This window comes from Salarias fasciatus, chromosome 8 (assembly GCF_902148845.1).
Source record: "Salarias fasciatus chromosome 8, fSalaFa1.1, whole genome shotgun sequence".
NCBI lineage: Eukaryota > Metazoa > Chordata > Actinopteri > Blenniiformes > Blenniidae > Salarias > Salarias fasciatus.
Genome location: NC_043752.1, coordinates 11,197,782 through 11,217,490, shown reverse-complemented (window position 1 = coordinate 11,217,490; position 19,709 = coordinate 11,197,782). Strand labels below are relative to the sequence as shown.

General features: G+C 44.3%; 1 protein-coding gene across 1 annotated transcript in view; it reads left to right on the top strand.

Moving 5' to 3' along the window:
• The window catches only part of psme4b (proteasome activator subunit 4b), a 34,502-nt gene that overhangs the window by 2,494 nt on the left and 12,299 nt on the right, over positions 1 to 19,709 (top strand). Inside the window, exons 3-31 of the mRNA XM_030098926.1 lie at positions 744 to 860; positions 2,069 to 2,113; positions 2,290 to 2,439; positions 3,101 to 3,164; positions 3,622 to 3,696; positions 3,823 to 3,945; positions 4,041 to 4,133; positions 4,347 to 4,525; positions 5,369 to 5,455; positions 6,264 to 6,450; positions 6,814 to 6,903; positions 8,424 to 8,488; positions 8,719 to 8,869; positions 9,808 to 9,906; positions 10,272 to 10,341; positions 11,201 to 11,268; positions 11,924 to 12,127; positions 14,138 to 14,295; positions 14,580 to 14,675; positions 14,761 to 14,816; positions 14,941 to 14,997; positions 15,099 to 15,154; positions 15,275 to 15,373; positions 15,467 to 15,529; positions 15,916 to 16,011; positions 16,179 to 16,310; positions 18,191 to 18,400; positions 18,482 to 18,618; positions 18,747 to 18,800. Of these exons, the coding sequence (XP_029954786.1) occupies positions 744 to 860; positions 2,069 to 2,113; positions 2,290 to 2,439; positions 3,101 to 3,164; positions 3,622 to 3,696; positions 3,823 to 3,945; positions 4,041 to 4,133; positions 4,347 to 4,525; positions 5,369 to 5,455; positions 6,264 to 6,450; positions 6,814 to 6,903; positions 8,424 to 8,488; positions 8,719 to 8,869; positions 9,808 to 9,906; positions 10,272 to 10,341; positions 11,201 to 11,268; positions 11,924 to 12,127; positions 14,138 to 14,295; positions 14,580 to 14,675; positions 14,761 to 14,816; positions 14,941 to 14,997; positions 15,099 to 15,154; positions 15,275 to 15,373; positions 15,467 to 15,529; positions 15,916 to 16,011; positions 16,179 to 16,310; positions 18,191 to 18,400; positions 18,482 to 18,618; positions 18,747 to 18,800 (3,081 nt within the window). The remainder of the gene's footprint in view (positions 1 to 743; positions 861 to 2,068; positions 2,114 to 2,289; positions 2,440 to 3,100; positions 3,165 to 3,621; positions 3,697 to 3,822; positions 3,946 to 4,040; positions 4,134 to 4,346; positions 4,526 to 5,368; positions 5,456 to 6,263; positions 6,451 to 6,813; positions 6,904 to 8,423; positions 8,489 to 8,718; positions 8,870 to 9,807; positions 9,907 to 10,271; positions 10,342 to 11,200; positions 11,269 to 11,923; positions 12,128 to 14,137; positions 14,296 to 14,579; positions 14,676 to 14,760; positions 14,817 to 14,940; positions 14,998 to 15,098; positions 15,155 to 15,274; positions 15,374 to 15,466; positions 15,530 to 15,915; positions 16,012 to 16,178; positions 16,311 to 18,190; positions 18,401 to 18,481; positions 18,619 to 18,746; positions 18,801 to 19,709) is intronic.

Genomic DNA, 19,709 nt, shown 5'->3' with positions numbered 1-19,709 from the left:
GAGATTCTGTTCCAAAACTGTTAGATGGATGAGAGAGGAGGAGACGAGAGGAATCCGAGGTTGTGGAAATTGTGCGTATTCTCCAGTGCAGGGACGCTCAACCTCTCTGTGAGGTTTAATCCCATAAAATTTGTGATTTTCACAAAGACAGCGATGCGAGGGTTCTCGGGAGGATTTGATAAAACCTGCTCCATTTAAAGCTTATAAAGTGCTTGTCAGTGAGACACCTTTTACTGTGCAGCCTGAAAGCCGAACGGGGTGTTTGAAGAACCACAAATCACGGAAAAAGGCACCGTCACTGCGTGGTTAGCTTGCAGACAGCCACCCTTGTCTGGTTTCAGATCCTACACATGATTCATTTTTTTTTTTTTTTTTTCCTCAATGGAGCACCTTATAGGCAGGCTGCATGGAGGATACGTCTCGCCAGCTGAGTCGACACCTGCAAATTACTAATGTCTGCAGCTGTCAGCGCAGTTAGGCTTTATTGAATAAAGGGAGTTACGGCATTGTGTTTGCAGACATGTCGGTTGGCAGCCGTCATGTTGAGAGCGGCCCGCGAGGTAGCGGCTCATTTTCCCACAATTACAGACTCTTTCAGACGCCCCGCGGTTTCTCACCTCAATATAACATTATTACCATCAGGGGGTCTTCAAAGGGCTGAACATCTGAGAAGCCGCCTGAAGTCCTGCAGAAACGCTGCGCACAGGCCGGGCGGCTGATAACCAATATTTCTTTTTTAATAGGAAGAAGGAGCTGCTGTCGAGGGATGACCTGCAGTTGCCGTGGCGACCACTCTATGATTTATATGAGAGAGTCGCCTACTCTAAAACGGAGCACCTCGGACTGATCTGGTTCCCAAAGTATGTGGTTTTACTTTCCCGTACAGCTCTAGTGATATAAAACATCATATCATTCCAATCTGTAGTTTGGTTTTGATGGTTCTGTCTGTGCAAAGCTGATCTCAGTCCCATTTTGAATCCACAAAATGATAGATTTTGAGGAAAATTTGTGTCACTTTTGCACAAGATGTGGTTTGCTGGCATGGGATGGGAGGGTGGAGGGTAAATGTTTCCTCACGCCGACTAAATTCTTTGGGTCACTGAAAAGGAATAAAATATACCTCCCTCTTACAAGTCATATAGTTTGTCTTCATTACATTTTCATTGTATTCAGTAAGTTCTCTGAATCCACCTCTAAATATTAATTTTCTTATTCGAGTTCCTTCTAAAAATTTCACATTTTCCCTCAGGTTTTTTTTTTTTTTTTATATATACAAATTTCAACCTTTTAATGTGAATTGAAACCTATTCCCTATGACGAGCAATAAAACCGTCAGTGACAGGAAACTGTTATCCAGGTTCCACCTCAACCAATCGGGATTCATCTCTCAGCACCCAGAAGGCTCTCCGCAGATCCTTCGCAGGCCTTGTACTGAACAATGTCTTGGCGAGGATCATGAGCGATCCAGGCAACTGTTTCTGACATGATTATCTGGAACAAACAGGATATTGTATCAGCTTTCCAGGGTTGGCAGGTTTGTTACTTTGAGTTAAGCCAGGCGAGCTCGTTTTCCATAACTTGGCCAACTGCTGCGTCCGTTTTATCGAATCAAATCGAGATTAAATCAAACTTTATTGTCATTAAGCTGCGCCTACAACTGCAGCGCGGGCGAAATGAGACGCCGTCTCTCCCTGGGCTCTGATAAAAATGATGGTCAAGAAGATAAACAGAAGAGATACTAGGCAGCGACTGTAAGATGATACATAATAAAAAAAGAGATTTATTCCGAGCGAGAATAGGTCAGCAATTATGCAGTGTCTTATGTGGTGAAACTGTTGATCATTCTGAACGTTCTCTCTTTAAGAACGCCTTTAAAGAACTTGGTCTCTTGCATTTGGATAACCGTGCACCATATAGATGTCTTGGTTTACATTCACAATAGATTTTATAGGGAATTTCTATCCTTCCCTGTATTTTTCCATCACCCTTGATTAGGACATGTATCTCCCAAAGTAGTTAAGATGCCGGCTCACGCCCTCACACACCTCCTCTCCTTGCTTGTTTGCAGCTCAGTGGACCATATTTTGAAGGCTTTGATCAAAAGCTGCAGACTGTAAGTCTCGTCCTCTGTGATCATGTAATTTGTGTAGCAGATAATGTATTGCTTTGATCTTCGGTTGCGCCGCGCGCCGCGGATCAGTGTGTGTGTTTTGTATCTTCAGCTCGCCTGCATCTAATTGCGCTCATGTCTGTCTGTGCCCGGTGCGCGTGCACGTGGGTTCCTCTCAGGTATTTCCCTGCGTCTTCCACCAAAGAGATGCTGGCGGAGTGGCGCCCCCTCTTGTGTGTGTTCGACGTGGCCATGCAGAAGGCCATCAGCAACATGGAGCTGTTCCTGCCCACCATCATGCCCCCGGAGGAGCACAGCCGCGGCTTTCAGTAAGTGGGCCAACTTGAACTGCCGCGTTTAGAAATAATGGGAGGTGCCGAGTGCAGTTTGTCAGAGCCACGGCTCGCGGCAAAGCATTTAGAAAGTTTACCGAAGGCCCCGGGGTCTGTCAGCGGAAATAGGTACAATATGTTGCAGAACCGTGAAAAACAAAGTCTACTTTTGAACTCATTATGAAATCTTGATATTTGTTTGAGGGGAAGTTCATTCAAAACACAGAGCCTCTGAAACGCATTCGCTGGCTTTCTACCCATTTTCACCTCCGCACCTATGACCTTCAGTGGATGCTCCAAGCTCCCCCTCCTTTAGCATTGCTAATATTTTGCGATCTTCAGATAGATCTGCTCCCGTGTCTCTGTAGTTTTCACGGTTGCGTTCCAGCCACCGAGGCTGTTTGCCGCTTTCAGTGCATTCTTTAGCATATTCACTCCCTTGCAAGCTATTTGTCTGGATTTATTTTTGGACTCATAAGCACTTTTTGCACAGTTTCCACAATACATCATCTTTAATGCTCTATTTTTCCATTTCAGTTTTATTCATTCCTCCACACAATACGCAGGGAGAGCGGAGAGTTCGTGTTTTGGAGATACAGGTGTATGTATGCACATGTATGTGAGTGAATTTAACGGTCTTTTTTGCGACTGTTTTCAGGTTGTGGTTCGAGGAGTTTATGAATCTTTGGGTGTCGGTGCAGAATCAGCCAAGTTGGGAAGGGGTAAGACACACACACACACACACTCACAGTGTTCCAGCTAAATGTTTTTGTTCCCAGGTAAAGTTTAATTAATTTTATTGAAAAATTTCACATTTGACATGTCTTTTAAATCTATAACTAGATTGAAAAAGAAAGAGAAAAAACAAGGTACATGTCTCATTGCTTTTACTGAAAACGGATCATTTCAAATGACACACTTTTCAGCCCTCATAGCAATGAGGCTTGTCGGTTTCCACACAGTGTGCAGATAACATTTTCCATTCATGCAACTTTTCTTTTTTTTTTTTTTTTTTTTTTTTTTACCCACACTTCTGGCTCACAGCATCCGGGCTGTGCATACTTCATCTTTTTGTTGTTGTTATTAGTCACTATATTTAATTCCTGGTCTGACAAACTTCGCTGCCTGGAAAACGCTCTCTGTATTCACTGCGATTGTTTGCCCTATCGTGTCTCGCAGCACCTCGTGAACCTGTTTGCTCGCCTCGCCAACGATAACATCGGCTACGTGGACTGGACCCCTTATATTCCCACAGTGAGTCATTTCCTGCATCTTCTGGACGAACAAGTACATCTGTTAAGGTGTTTTGCTGGGCACTGCCAGACTGTGTAAAGCCACGGGGAAACTCACTATTTTGTGTGTGTGTGTGTGTGTGTGTAGATCTTCACCAGGATCCTGCGTAGTCTGAACCTTCCGGTCGGGGTCAGTCAGATGGTGTCGCCACGGTATCTCACCAACTCCTATGACATCGGACACTTGGTGCTATGGATCACAGCACTTCTGGTAAACACTATTCAGAATTTTCCCTAAAATGCATCGAAAGCAGCCTGTCTGGAGCCGTAATTGGTTATTGGAGTTATTAATTTGAATTTCTGCAGGGTGGACCAGGAAACCCAGGACAGAAGGAGCTGACCTGCCTCTTCAACAGCATCGCCTCCTTTTACCACCCCTCCAATCATGGCCGCTGGCAGGTAAGTCTCTTCCTCTCCCCCCGTGCATGCTGAGAATAAGTTGTGACTAAATCTTCAGCGGCTCGCTGTCGCGCCGCTTTGATTTATGGCCTGTCACTCCGGAGTTGGCCGGCTCTATTTGCAGCAACAGCAAAGCAATAATAGGCGCGGCAGAAATGAACAATAGCAACAGGCCCGTTCACGCCGCCCCGGTGCGAATCGTGTTCCCCGCAGTCCAAACTGATGCGGCTGCTCCAGCGCCTCCCGGCCAGCGTCGTGCGCCGCGTGCACCGGGAGCGGCACGCCGCCCCCAGCTGGATCGCGCTGGTCCCGGAGGGGCAGAAGCTGACCGACGCCGACCTGCAGGAGTTCACCCGCAGCCTCACTGGAGCTGCCCTGCTGGCCATGTTCAGGTACTGCATGCTGTGGTAGCCTTCTCTGGGAATACAAATCTGGTATTACATATATTACATTGTAATGAAGTAAACAAATATATTGGAGTGGGTTTAAATAAATGTTACATATCCAGTGATAATTTTAGTGACTATTGTAGTTGTTCAGAAAGGCCGCCCTTTAAAAATAGGTTGTAAGATGACATTTCAAAGCAAAGGCAGTGTGAACCGACCTCATGTGGGAAGTCCGATAATAATTCTTTTTTACTCGTGCAGGAATAGAAACCATAGGTGTCACTGTGGGTGTAGGTGTGAGCATGCTGTTGCATAGCCCGAGCCAATTAGTGGTCTTGTTAGCCGACGTTTAATAATGGCCAGAATTTCTCCAGACTTTCATCCTCGGAGCCAGAACTGAAGTTCACAAACAGAGTGTGATTGCGTGTTTGGTTTTTCCACCACCTTCAAGCCACCACTTTTATCTCCACAATAATGTCTATTCTCAAGCAAATGTAACAGTTACCAAAACCCTGAATAATAAAACTGCTTCATGTCAGTCGTTTTCACATTTGACATGCATGTTTCAAACACAGCTGAGGTGACTCAGAGTCACAAGTCACTAGTTCCGTGCTCACTGACTCACAGCCCGGTAAAGAGTCCTCTGAATTATTGCCAGTAAGTTGGCTAACCGCTTCAGTGCGGTCAGTGCACAGACTTGGCTGAGGCCTCCGCCACCATGAGCCTAATCTGGACAGAGACAGGTCATTCGTGATTAGCGGTTTGAGCGTGTTGTTGTTGTTGCTGCTGTTGTTGACACAGTGCTGCGTGTCGCTATGTGTTCACTTGCCCTCTCCTGGTGGTTTGCAGTAAAACCGGCTGCACAGACGCAGCCTACGCCCTGCAGAACCTCGCCCTCCTCACGCCTGAGCTCGCCATACCGCCCGTACTGGAGAAGTAAGTCACCCACATCGAGAACATGTAAACTGGACAGAGAGAGGCCCCGAGCCACTGATGACCTTCTCTAAAACGTATTTTTTAAATGTAGCACAATATCAGAAATTGAAACAAAATCCTAAAAAGTCCCTTTCAAATCAACAAACAGCACTAACATTTGCACTTATTATTAGAACAGCTACATAATTATTTTCACATGTAAATCAAAGGTATACCATATTGTCAAATTTCATATGTAAAACTATGAGAGCAGAATTAAAAGGAGAAAATACCAGGATGTAGTTTACATCTGTAGAAATGATTTTGCTGTATTTCCACTCTGAAAAAGCCTCACATTGATTTTTCTTTGATTGTGGATGTTTTGAAAGTGTCGAGCGTCCACTTGATGCATCCTTGATTTTTTTTTTTTTTTTTTTTTTTGAAGGGAAGCACGACTCCGTCTACAGAAAGATTCTTGATATTTGAACTTTCCTTTGGCAGAATATGATGGCAAAGCCTCCTGAAAATGCAGCCGATTCTTTGCAGCTGAGAAACGCTCCGTGTGTGTCTTGGCTGTGTACTCAGTGATTTCTCAGAGATGAAGTTTGGGGTCTGATGCAAAGGTGCAGCAATAAGCACTAAAACCTCTGTAATATCACTTTCCTCCGTGAACTCTCTCCCCGCGTGAGAGCTGCAGATGTTGACGGCAGTGTTGAGCCACCAAACTTCAATAATTAAACGGCAGTTGTTCTGAGAACAAACGAGCGCCAGTTGTTTTTCCGTCTCGTCTCATTCTTTACTTTCCCCCCCCCCGTCCGATGTGTAACAGGACCTACGCGGCGATGCAGACCCTGACCGAGCCGCACACCCTCACCGCCACCCTCAGCTGCATGATCGGCATGGCCCGCAGCCTGGTTTCCCCTAACAACCACTACCCAGAGGGCCGAGCGCACGTGCTCCCACTGCTCATGGGCGCTCTGCCGGGGGTGGACCCCAACGACTTCAGCAAGTGCATGGCAAGTAACGGGCGTGTTGATTAGTAACGAAGAAGAATCGCTCGACAAGGAGACGATACGACCCTCGCTGATTAAACTCCCTTCTTGTATACTCAGGTCTGTCCTATTAATAATCCCAAGAAAGTGGAATGAGCGTCTCAGTTTGGAGAACGTGCGATTAATGTGTCTCAGTCTTTAGTTTGTGTGTGAACTGTAAATGAATCGGCCACTTCGTCTTGTGCGCTCATTACAGTCGGGTTATCTCAATCCGTCACGCGGGAATAAATGAAGCCGTTTGAGGAAGTTATTCCACTGACGTCTGCTGAGTTCTTGAGCCGAGAGAGACGGAGTGAAATGGATCGGCCGCTCTGCTCTCCGTTCCAGATAACGTTCCAGTTCATCACCACGTTCACCACCCTGGTGCCTTTAGTGGATTGTTCTTCTGCTCCGTCTCAGCACGACGACCTCACAGAGGTACGCAGACACACAACGCACCCGTCTGAGAAGATGGAATACACACTTTAAAGAAACAAACGTCTAAATAAAAGTTAGTATTCAGAGTAATAAAGAACTAAAGGCTACTGTTACCCATATCTTAACATTTGCTATTCAGCTAAACTCCTGTTTACTGGAGGACAGGAGGAGGAGTGCTTTATCGATCCTAAACTATCGTAATCATTCTGACAGCAATTGAAATATATATTCCTTTAATAAAAGCTATTTGCTGCCGACGTCCAGGTTTTAGAGCATCTTCCTCCTGCTAACTGATGTAACTTGATGACTGATCTGGCCATTAGTGCTGACAGCTCTACAACATTACAAAGAAACAGCTCTGTGCACCGGTGTGTTTTATTATTCAGGTTATCATACTGAGATTTTTCTTTTTTCTTTTACATTTATTCAAACTATTATTTCAGATTTTATATTCATTCATTCGGTGAGACTTAAAAGCTGTTATTTTGTTGTTTATTTGGTTTTCGTGAAAAGAGGAGGCATTATTTCCATCTTCAATTCATCCCGTTAGTTTTTGAGTTATTCTGGTGCCTTTGATTGTTAAAGAGATTATTTAAAGCATATTGAGTAACCTGGGAGAATTTTTCTCTCTTTGTTATTGAGGGATGAATTATTATTTCTCTCGTATCTGAATATTTTACCCATATAGAGAAGGCCAAACTGAGTGACCTCTTTTTGGGAAACCAAATACGGTCACTCTGAGTAACTCATTACTTTTTTTTTTTATTTTTCAGCAACAGTGCAATCGTTTAATGAAGCAACTCGTAAATGTTCAGCCGCAGGATGAAGCTGTGCTGTTTTCAAACCGTGAACTGCATTGTCACATTAATACAAATTAAAACAGGAATTTAAATCAGCTTTTCCCATTCTTGTGCACAATTGAGAGGTCCCAGTTTGATTTCAACTCCCTAATTATAAAATTATATGCAAAGTCTAAAAGTGGAAAAACTTTGCTTTTTTTTTGTGTTTTTTTTCCTTTTTCTTGAAAGGAATAATTTGACATTCAGGGAAACGCGCTTATTTGCTTCCTTGCCTGCCAGTCGATGAGAAGACTGATGTCCCTTTCATGTCTGCAAAGTAAATATGCAGATGTTAGTTAAGCATAAAAGACCGGGAACAGCTTGCCCGGCTCTGTAACCCTAGCAACAACAACAAAATCTGCCTGCCAGAACGGCAAAAAGCTCTCTAATGTGCACATTTCGGGTTGTTTTTAATGTGTGCAAAAAAAAAAATCAAAGTGTAAAAACAACATGTTGCCAATTTTCCTGGAGTCGTGTTGTTGCTGTGAGGCGGCCGGCGCCAGATTAATCCGGTTTTCATCCATCTCCTTGTGCCTGCTTCCAGTTCTCTGCGAGAAACGTCTCAGCGAGTGTCCCAAAATGTCAACCTGTATGTTTTCAAACAATAGCGGCTCATATACAGAGCAGCGCATTAGTGTTCTACAAACCGCCCGGCTAATTACGTTGATGTCTGCCTTGCAGATTGAAAAGGATCTGTGCTTTGCTTCGGCGGAGTTTGAAGACTTCGTTCTGCAGTTCTTGGACAGGTAGAGATAAATTAGCAAGTCAGACTGTCACTTAGCGGAGCTTTGTTGTCTGCGTCTGAATACGAATGTGTCTCTCTGTTTGAAATGCACCACTCTCGCTAAAACTCACGTAAAACTGCCTTTTTTTTTGTTTTTTTTTTTTTGTTTTGTATTTTCCCTCCACTATAACTCTGTTGACATTTTCTTGAGTGACAAGTGTTTCAAGTGTGTGTGTGTGTGTGCCTGTGCAGATGTTTTGCTCTGATAGACAGCAGCACCCTGGAACAGACGCGGGACGAGATGGAGACGGATACTCAGACTCACCTGGAGAGCCTGGTGGAGCTGGGCCTGTCCTCCACCGTCAGCACCATCCTGACCCAGTGCTCCATACAGATCTACAAGGTGGGACATGAAAACACCCGGCGCGTCGGATTTGGTAACTTGTATTGAAGGTCGTCATTATTCCGCTCGTCCTGAACTTCCCACTGTACCCTGACCTCGGCTAACCTCTCATTTCTTTATCGCTTCTAATTCGGATTGATAACCTTAAGAGACCCGAAAACTCATTTTCTCAACGCACGTCTCGGTATAAGCGGCGGGATCCCGCACGTGCTCGCTCCGCTATCTCCTTTTAATAAACGACTTCTGTCTGATGGTTTTATCTGCTCTCTTCATTGGCTTAATTAAAATGCGATGATAGTTGGAAGTGGGGGCCAATGCACATCTGAAGAAGCGGAATAAAATGAAATGATTGGAAAACACATTTCGTGTGGGTATATTAAACAAATTTTAGGTATAGATGTAGGATTTCTGTGTCCACCTTCTCAGTCACTATATCGTATAGTTATATTTCTTTATATTTATTGTACGATATATGATGACTAAATGTCGAACAATACAACAAAGAAAAGCTAAAGTATGTAAATGATGTGTTATTGAAGATTATAATTCTTTATCAGTGCAGAAAAAGTGAAATAATTGTGACGCTTGTGAGCGGATCGAGTGCTTCTCACAGCACAAAGGGGAAATGTCTCAAACAGGCGATGATTGCAGGACACCGAATGTCTTCATTCAGACATTAATGCACTCAAATAAGGGGAGCAGCCCAATTCCCATGATGCACTGTGAGCGTTTTAAGGAGCGCTTTTCCAGCGGAGTTACTTATCAAAACAATGATCATGATTTTTCGATTGTGAGCAGGACGGCATCAAGTGTACCTCATTTTGATCAACGGAGGAACACAATCAAGGAAACCCGTTGTTTCACACTTCAGTTCTGATATGAGCGGCGCTCTCGCGGGTCAATCATCCCAGCCTCTCTCTGTGGTGCATTCCTTTCAGGTTGCGTTGCACAAAGTGTTCAGCTTCGCCACTTCCAACATCTTTGAGACGTGCGTGTCGGGCAGGATGGTGGCGGACATGTGCAGAGCTGCAGCGAAGGTGTGTGTCTATTTGATATTATTGACTTTTCTGTAGAAAAAAAACACAAAGAATTTCACCTGTGGCATTTTCAAGAAGGTAAATGAGCTCAGTGGAAGGTCAAGTAGCGTTTTGCTCGTCTGTAAGATGCAAGTGAGCTTCAGTACTGGAAGTAAATAGGAAATAAAGATGTAGTGCAGTATGTAATACAGCTTTTAATCAGTTTTATCTCCAGATGGATGTGCATTTTTATTAACATGACCATCAGCCCTTCAGAAGAAACTACGATAATCCTCATTTCAATGGTTTTGCTAATGTTCTGCATGTTTGTGTGTGTGTGTGTGTGTGTGTGTGTGTGCGTGCCATGTGTGTGCCTGTGTTTGCAGTGTCATCCCGCTGAGTCTCTCCGTCTGTTCGTTCCTCACTGCTGCAGCGTCATCCTCCACATTACTGACAGTCAGTAACAGCCTGTGTGTGTGTGTGTGTGTGTGTGTGTGTGTGTGTGTGTGTGTGTGTGTGTGTGTGTGTGTGTGTGTGTGTGTGTGTGTGTGTGTGTGTGTGTGTGTGCGCGTGTGCGTGCAGTCCTGTTTGCGAGCGTTAGAGTAGATTCAAATGTAGTATGCGAGCACAAAGGACGTCCAAGGCCTCCTATATCCGACGCGCTCCCAGCAAGTTCATTCAGTTATTCATTATTAACTGCTGAGCAAAGGCTGCAGTTTGCACAAGAAGGATTCATTTTTCAAGTTGTTTCACGATTTACCCGACTGCGGCAATCTGAGAACAAATACAAGGTTTTAAAAGACGAGTGTGAAGTCTGCAGTGGGAAGTATGAACAGTCAAACAAAAGGAAAGAATCAAGTGTTTGGTAATCTTTTTCTGCCTGGTATTTTCACAGTTGGCTCACACATTAGACTCCACATGGGTTAGATTTTAAGAACATTCGCAAATGAATCAGTGGGCAGACTTACCCTGTAGGAATATATAGCTCTATATTGTGGACACTTCTGTTTAAGTCACAGATTGTGTTAGGTTTTGAAGTGATGGATTTAAATAAGTCTTAAAAATAACACTCAGGGGTTCACTAAAGTTCTTACAAATCGTCATGGGATCTATGTACATCGATGCAATCTTCCAAATGCTTGAAATGTTTTCCAATCTGCCTGTAAAATGAAGGTACAGATGCATTTCTCGGTGAGGTACAACCTGATGTGACCCCAGAATTCAACAGAAAGAGCTCAGTTTTTCACAGCAGCGATGCAGTTTGTAATCCAGCTTTACTGTGTGTGTGTGTGCGTGTGTGTGTGTGTGTGCGTAGATGAAGAGCAGCAGAGTGAAGACGAGCTGGATAAGGAGCTGCTGTGGAATCTGCAGCTGTTGTCTGAGGTGAGTGAAGACCCCCGGAGGACTCGGCATCTTCTCTCTAAAAAGCCGATCTTGTAACTTATTTTTGTCTCCACTCCGTCGTAAACCTAAACTCTGTCAGCGGGTCGCTCGGTCCCGTTACAGCTCTATTAGCGCGGGGGACCTGGGGTTGAATCCCAGTTGCAGGGAAAGCATCCTCCATCAAAAACGAGCCAAGTCTACAGTGCAAGCTGCTCTGGTGTCCCATATGGAAGGAAAAACAGCCAAATCGACTCTCACGGTTACTGTAGAGCAGAGCCTGCTTGGTTATTCAATGGAAACTCTTCATATTTAATAAATAGCTACATTACTTTCGTTTGTTTTTGAGCCTGCAGTCACACCGGTGTACAAGAAGAAATAATGAGCAAAAGACGTTTTTTTGCGGCGTGCGCCCCGCGCGGCCATAAATATCAGAGCGTTGTCGTTAAACAGAACATATTGATACTCTTTCCGTTTTGTTTTATTACTCCTGCGAGCCTAATGCGAGTGGGAGCGAGCCAGACGCCGTGATTTACCGGAGACCCTCATTATTTAAGACACATCTCTCGTCTGAATCGCCTTCGTGCGTGTGTGTGTGTGTGAGTGTGTGTTCATATACACTGTGTGTGTTTGTGCTTTTTTTTTGTTTTTTTTTCAGGTGACACGTGTGGATGGTGAACAGCTGTTAAAATACCGAGGGGACCTGGAGCGGATCCTGTGCGTGTGCGTGCGTCTGCGCTGCAAGCGGGCGTACACGCTGGCCTGCAGCCTGCTGGAGCACACACTCCGGTCGCTGTCCCTCATCTACCCCACCGAGTACCGCAGCACCTCCGGGGGCTTCGACACGGACCTCCCCATACGGGTACACACACACACACACACACACACACACACACACACACATGCGTGCACAAACACACTCATGTCATCAACATCTCTGACACTGAAGAAGAACGCGGTCTTACTATCAAAGGATGATTTTTAATTTGATCACATTCCAATCAAGTATTAGATTAAATATGTGATGCATTGATGCACATTGATTCAAATTAGTGACATATTCTAGTTAGTTTTGTTAAATTGTTTTCCATAATTGTTTTTTAAATCAGTGCTCATCGACACTTTGGCTTTTTGGTCACATGAGTGTAATCCTACAGTACATTTGAATCTGAAAAATGATGATGAATTTAGTTGTTTATAACCTTTTATAGAAATTCAGTGAGGAATGTATCATCTTTTTAAAGACATAGACGTGGTTTTGGTCTAATTTCAAAACTTTCCAGCTCTTTTTTTTTTTTTTTTTTTTAACACACAAATGACTTCTATTGTTTTGTTTTCGGTATAAGTGACTTTGAAAAGTCACCAAAGTAAAAAGATTTTGAAATGGTAATTTCACGTCTTTCAATGAGGACCTTATAAAAGGTTAAGTGACAAAACAATAGCCGTAATTGTTTACCGTTTCTCCTGGTTGCTGAAGCTGAATTCCCATTTCCCTGCACAGTTTTACCCGAGCCTCGACATTGCATTGTTTCCCTTTTCTTTGGTGCTTAATCATTCCTGTTTTTCACGTGCTCAGCTCACCTCTCGCTGTGTATCCTGCTTTGTTTGTCTGGTTTGTTTAAAGGCGCTCTGTTGCTGGGCGGATGTTTCCATTCTGACCTGCCAGTAGACCGCGCTTTGAAATTAGCCTTAGACTAACGACGCCATAATTCATCGAATGCTGTTTCTTATTGTACACAATCCCCTGCAAACATGTGAAGAAAAGTTCTCGACAACCTTCTCACATTTGAGCTTTTTCCTCTCATTTATAATGAAAAATTACAAATTCAAGGTTTGGCAACGGCGGCAATGTAATCGCTAGATTTAAATTAAACAACCGTGGAGGGTTCAGTACTGCTGCTTGGTAGATCTGCCTCTTTTTTATTGAAGCCGATTTTCTTTGCATGTTCGCACCGTTCACTGCAGTCCAGTGAGAGAGACTCCAGAGATCCACCTACTCAGCTGAAGTTCAAGTCTGAGGTGTTTGTTTTCCAATTATCTGCTTGGGATTTTGTTTTTTTTTTTTTTTACGATACAATACGGACACATTGCTGAACCCCAAATCTCTGTGTAGAGAAATGTTGTTTGTTACGTTCACTTGATACGAGTTCCCAAAAAACTAAAAAGAGGGCTGCAGTGGCAAGCATTGCACAAAAAACATGTTTTTTTTTTGCCTGATAGTTGGAGTTCCTGTTATTGCAAAAACAGACTGATTCTTCTTTCTAAAGCTGTTTGATTTTGCTTAAATTCAACATGTTTAATTATATGAGCTGAACTTTATGGTAACAGGAGTATGTTGATGCCATGCAGTTGCAGATCCACTCACATGCCTCTATTATCTGTTTCACTGCTGTATTTTCAGAATTCATCTCAATTTTATGACTAAAATTGTTAAAACAAACAAACAAACAAACAAAGAGATGTGTTTCTACCATTATTTTTAAGATTACTTCAAGATCTAAGAGCTTCATGTGTGATATGCTCATGCATGATGTCTGTGATTGGATTATACTGTAGAAGTGCTTTACTTTATGGACACAGAACAGTTAATTCATGGCTGAATGTGTATTTATTTAGGTTCAGTTTTCATGGGATGTGGTTCAATTTGGAGTCAGTTAATTGATGGTCCTGTTGGCGGCGCGATTTGTTTCCCTCGTCCTGACGAGTGGTGTTTTTATCGTTTAAATGTGTTTGACGAGCTTCAGCAGCAGTAGATGACACAGATCCGCGGCTTGGAGGTCTCGCCGCTCCGCCTGCCAGCAGTTCCAGTGGAAAACCTGGCAGCCGCCCCCCCCTACAGCTTTCTGAGAAGACCCTCTGTTTCTTGACTCAGGACTGGGGCAGAGCTGGATGTGTGGCTGCTCTGGGCGTGTGTTGGCACGTACCTGGCCAGGAGGAGGAGGACTTCATCTTCCAGCTGCTGTCCCTCCTCCTGCAACCCGAGCTCCGGCGAATCAAGGGCCACGTCTCTGGAGATCAGCCAATGAGCAGGTGTGCTGTTTTGCATCAGGCGCTCGCACAAACAAAACAAATAGAACTGATGAATGAGATTTCGCCGCATCCTGAACTGACCCGAACATCTGTTTCAAATATCTGGATTTGGCGGAGTTTGTTTTTTTTTCACCATGCCTAATCAAGACCACAGAGGGAGGGAGGCTGGATTTAGCTCCTCAGAGTGTCGAAATGTTACCGCAGGCCTGCCAAACTAATTTATAGCGCAGATAAACACACGTCTACTCTTACAGAATGGCTGTAATTTGATGTTTGCTTCACAGGGAGGAGTTATTGCAGAGCCTTGCCATTGTGCAGCACTGCCTTCTGGGAGCTGGAAGCATGCTGCCCCCTTTGGATGGACCGCACGTGTCTGACCTGTGAGGCCTTATTGCAGTTTACCGGAACGCGCATTTTCACGCAGGCTTGTCACGTTCGGCACCTCACGTCTCGCCTCCTTTTCAGAGTGCACTCCATGGTGGATCTGGGCGAGATGAAGCTGCACGTAGGTGTTAACTACGGTAAGGAAAAACAGCCACAGAGGACACATGCGCAAGATGCACGGGCAGTCAGTCTGAGTGGGTGATGAAGCTCATCCTGCATTCCGCGTCCATACGGGACGTCTGTGTGTCTCCTGCCCTGCAGATGATTCAAGGGAGAACTACAGACAGTCCATCTGCCAAACCATGAGACTGCTGCTACGTGAGTGAAGGCTTCACCTCCGACGGATTCTTAACTTTTCCTCCTTTGTTGAAAAGTGATTGCGGTGCGCGGTTTACCTGTGTGCTCTCTTCCCATTTCAGATCACATCCTGGAGCACTCAGAGGATGACACAAAGTCCTTGTTTGTCATCATTAAGGTGTCTTCCCCTCGTGATGCTTCCATTATTCATGTTTGAGATGTGATTTTTCTGTCTCACAGCAGGCCAGTGGAGGTCTCACTGCGCCCTTTGTCTGTCTGTCCGTCTGTCTGACTGCAGATCATCAGTGACCTCATGTTTTTCCGAGGCACTCACAAGAAGGACTTCGACTCGCGCTGGAAAAGCTTCACTCTCGTCAAGAAGTCCATGGAAAACAGGGTGAGCTGGAAAAGCTGCACAAGGCCGCTGTTTGTTGTCGCTTTGAATGAGTCTTTTGCGGGGCGGTTCTCAATGTCTCCTTTCTCTCTGCAGCTTCTCGGAAAGAAGCAGCACATCAGAGCGCTGCTCATTGACCGCGTCTTACTGCAGCATGAGGTGTGTTTACGTCCCACGAGCCTTCAGAGCTGCAAGCTTCATGTCCAATGCCCTGCCCGATACAAACCTCACTGTTCATATGTCTCAGTAGCAGAGACCTGCCCGAGAACTTCACACTGCAGTTTTGTTCATATAGAGTAAAATGTCCTCTCCTTAAAAGTTATAAGTCAAATCTGTATTTAGATGCTTAATCAACTTAAAACAAGGCTTTTCGGGCTGTATTTCACACTTTCGGATATGCTAGTCAGCACTTTCACCAGTTTCCCGACTTTAAATACATCTTCTACCAATCTTAATTTGAGCCAAAATGCCACTTTTCTCTGTCTGGTCCCCACACCTGAATATATTGAATTTATGTGTTGAAAATTGTGTTTTTGTGTGAATAGATGAGAAAGCTGGTGGTGGAGGGCAGTGAATATAAAGTGGTTCATCAAGAGCTGCTCTGTGATCTGCTGCTGCTTTCGACCAGCACGTACAGTCAGGTAAAAAAAAAAAAAAAAAAACGAAAAAAGACAGAGAACCGATGTATGTTCATTATTAAATTTTAATCAGCACATCTGATGGCATAAACATGAGTGTCTCTGGTGAAGTTCAGATCAATTTCCCAAAGTGTGAATGCACATCTGAGAGTGTGTTTGTGACCTTGCAGGTACGCAGCAAGGCGCAGAATGTGCTGATGACTGCAATGGGGACTTACAGCTTCTCATACAGAGACCTGATTCCTCGAATCCTGCAGTTCATATCGCCACAACACACCGCCGGCACAGAGCAGCAGTTCAAGGTGTGTCCTCCTGCACGCACGCACACGTTTAAGACGAACACAGAGTCAACATAGCACCTGAACATGCACAAGCATGCAAATAAACACACACACACACACACACACACACACACTCAACAAACACAGTCACATGCATAACCCATGCACTCTAGTCTCTGTCCATGGTGCTGAAACTTGAAGGTTGTGTGTTTTTTTTTTAATGAATTTCGTGGCTTTTTTGGCTTCCTGCACTTGCGTGTGGCCTTCAGCACAAGTTTTAATACTATAAGCAAGAAGGTCTTGCCCCATCCTACATATTTTCCCTTTTCGCTTCCTCCACTGCTGCTTGTAGCCCGAAGTTTGCTGACCGCTTTTTGCTGACTGCCCCCGGGGCTAGGCAGGCAGAGGGTGAGAGGGCATTTAGTGTCAGGGCACCAACATGCTGGAAAGCTCTGATATTGAAAAGATGTTTAAAAAAAAAAAAAAAAAAAAAAACAGAGCTTCTTCGCCTTCTCCTAATTAGTAAACAGTATCTTCGGATAATGTGCAATGTTTTGCATCATCTTTTGAATGCATTGTTTAAAAACAATAAGGGTCATTACTGATTTTATACATAAATAATCACACAAAGAGCCTTGGCAGTTAGAGTGTGAGTAGAAAACATGACCTGGTGCTGTTGTTACTGTTTCTGTGTGTCAGGCTGAGCCTGTGTCGCCCTGGTATGATGAAAATGGGTGTGTATAGGTTTTCTCCAGGCACTCCAGTTTCCTCACGCAGTCTAAAAACAAACCATTGAGGTTGATTGGTGGCTCAGTGGACTGACAACCTGTCCGGGGTGGATCCTGCCTTCGCCCCGCAGCTCTGATTAGCTTTGTCGTCCAGCTACCCTGAATTGGACAAAGTTGTAAATAAAACAACCTTCTCGGCTGGTTTATGTGACTTGGGGCTGCCAGTAGCTGGAGCTGATCCCAGGTGACTATTAGTGAAAGCAGGTCACACCCCGGGCAGGTCGCCAGTCCCTCACAAGACAAATCCAGACACAGACAGTCTCGCACCCTCGCAGACAGACATGAATACTGCCAGTTCAGGGTCACCAATTAACCTCAAAAGCATCCGCTGGGACGGTGGTAGTAAATTGAAGTACCTAGTGAAAACTCTGCAAACAGATAACATGCAAGCTCTGGACAGAAAGGCTTTTTATATTTTTTAATATTCTTTACCACACCAGTGTTGGAATTTTTCCATTTCCAAATATTTCAATAAGTAATACAACAAAATGCCAACTGAAGGTCTCATATCTCATATTTGTGAAACATTCTTTTGAAACGAGCTTCTGATTACTACAGAAAAAAAACAACACAAACCATGTTTTTAAAAAAGACACACTCCTGGATGTATGTAGCACAGGAAGCCCCCCCAAGCCTCCACCACGTCTCCCCAAAACGCTCCACTGCTACAAAAATGTTGAGGCTGAATTTAGAAGAAAATGAAGAACTTCCCCTTCCTTCGTCTGTTCTTTAGCATTCTAACGGAAGCGGGTGAAATCCGTGCCTGCCTGGTTTCCATTATTCGCAGTCTGCTCTGGCATTTTAATTGAAAAAATGTAAACTAGGGAGGAAGGTGACTGACAACAGCCTGAACAAAAAACACCTTCTCAATAAAATGTTGGTCACATGACATTTCTTGACTTTGAGATTATTCTCAGTGCACAGATACATCTCCAGTGTCCTTTAGAGTCAGGGAAAAGGCCACATTTCTCTCAGACATTTACAAGAGCCTTTTAAATGAGATGGACCCTGATGCACTGGCTGGAAGAAATACCACCAGCCGAAACCAGGCATTAAAGTGTTCATTATGTGTGTGTGTGTGTGTGTGTGTGTGTGTGTGTGTGTGTTCCTCAGGGAGCCCTGTACTGCCTCCTGGGTGCGCACAGCGGCGTCTGTCTGGCCAGTGCGTGGGACTGGGACTGTGTGGGGGAGGTGTGGCCGGCCCTGGTCCGCTGTGGCCTGTCCCCGTCCATGACCCTGGAGAAGCCGTCCATCGGTCACCTGCTGGACGAGGTCACCGACAGGATCCACCGCCAGCACGACACCATCGGGATCTACTTCATCGTGAGCCGACAGACCGTCACCCGGTCAACGATCGACGCTCCTCTCAAAGCGTCTTCTTCCTGACGGTGTTTGTTCCCGCAGGTGTCTGAAGGATGTGTGGAGATTGCCAATGAAATCGCCAAATCTGAAAATCCCTCGCCGTGTTTAGAGATGCCGTCTGTGGACGAGTTAAAGGAAGGGGTTCAACGCCAGCGAATCAGAAATGTGGTTGCTGCACGGTAGGAGCAGCAACACTGTTTCTTTCAAAAATATCGCTTGAATAAAGTTCTAACAGCATCTTAGTTTGTATTGTTTAATTCATTGGCATCCTGGTGAAATAACCCCGCTCACTGTTGTTGTTTCACAGGAAATATGAGAAACTAGTCAATGACCTCTTGGACTGCCTCGAGGACAGAGACTTGTAAGTTTTCTTCGCACCTATAAATGTGTTATGCATTCACAACCAGTGGGAAGATGTTCCGCACAAAATATAAATTCAACCACTGGACGATGTTAGCCTTTGCTCACCTAATTGCCCGTCGGCTTATTAAGTAAAGTTTGTTCCGATTCTGATAATAAAATACTGGTGGTTGGCGGTGGGAAGAGAGAGCCTACGGGGAATCCGTCACCTTTATTCTCCAGTCTTTTTAATAACTTCATTTTAAGTTAGAGCAGATTTGAAAAAAAAAAATGCATTTCATAGGATGCAGAGTGATGCAGTGGTTAGCACTTCTGCCTCACGCTGAGAAAACCCCTGGTTCAAGCCTGGGTTGAGCCTGTTGTTGTGGAGGGGGTTTGTTCTCGTGTCCTCAGTTGGATCAAACAGTCTAAAAGATGGACGAATGAAGACATTTTAGCTTTGAGGCTGAAAACATAATTTCGGCCTGCAGCATCGAGTTCTTGTAATTCAGCACCGGTGTCGCAATCAATAATGTAATAATGGCCAGTTATGTATTATCTGCCAATCATTTTATCATTTTGGCCCTTTTAGTGTAATTAAGCCAAAAGGATATTAGAGCCATTATTGTAATGACATTTTGACAGTTATCTGAGAAGTTATTACTCTATTAAAGCAGAACAAAAAAGAAACCTTTGAAAATGTGATAACTGCAACAATAGCGTAATAATATATGAATAATAAAATAAGAACAGAAACAGTTATAGGTGTTGTGGTTCCCCAGTTGTCATATTTATTCATGGAGGACACAACCTATGCAGAGCTCTCAATTGTATTTTATTTTTAAATTGTTGTCGGGTTACAATGTTATTGGCCGTTATTACATCAGTGTTTGCGGCACGCCAGCCTCACGCCTCCTTGTCTTTTCAAACA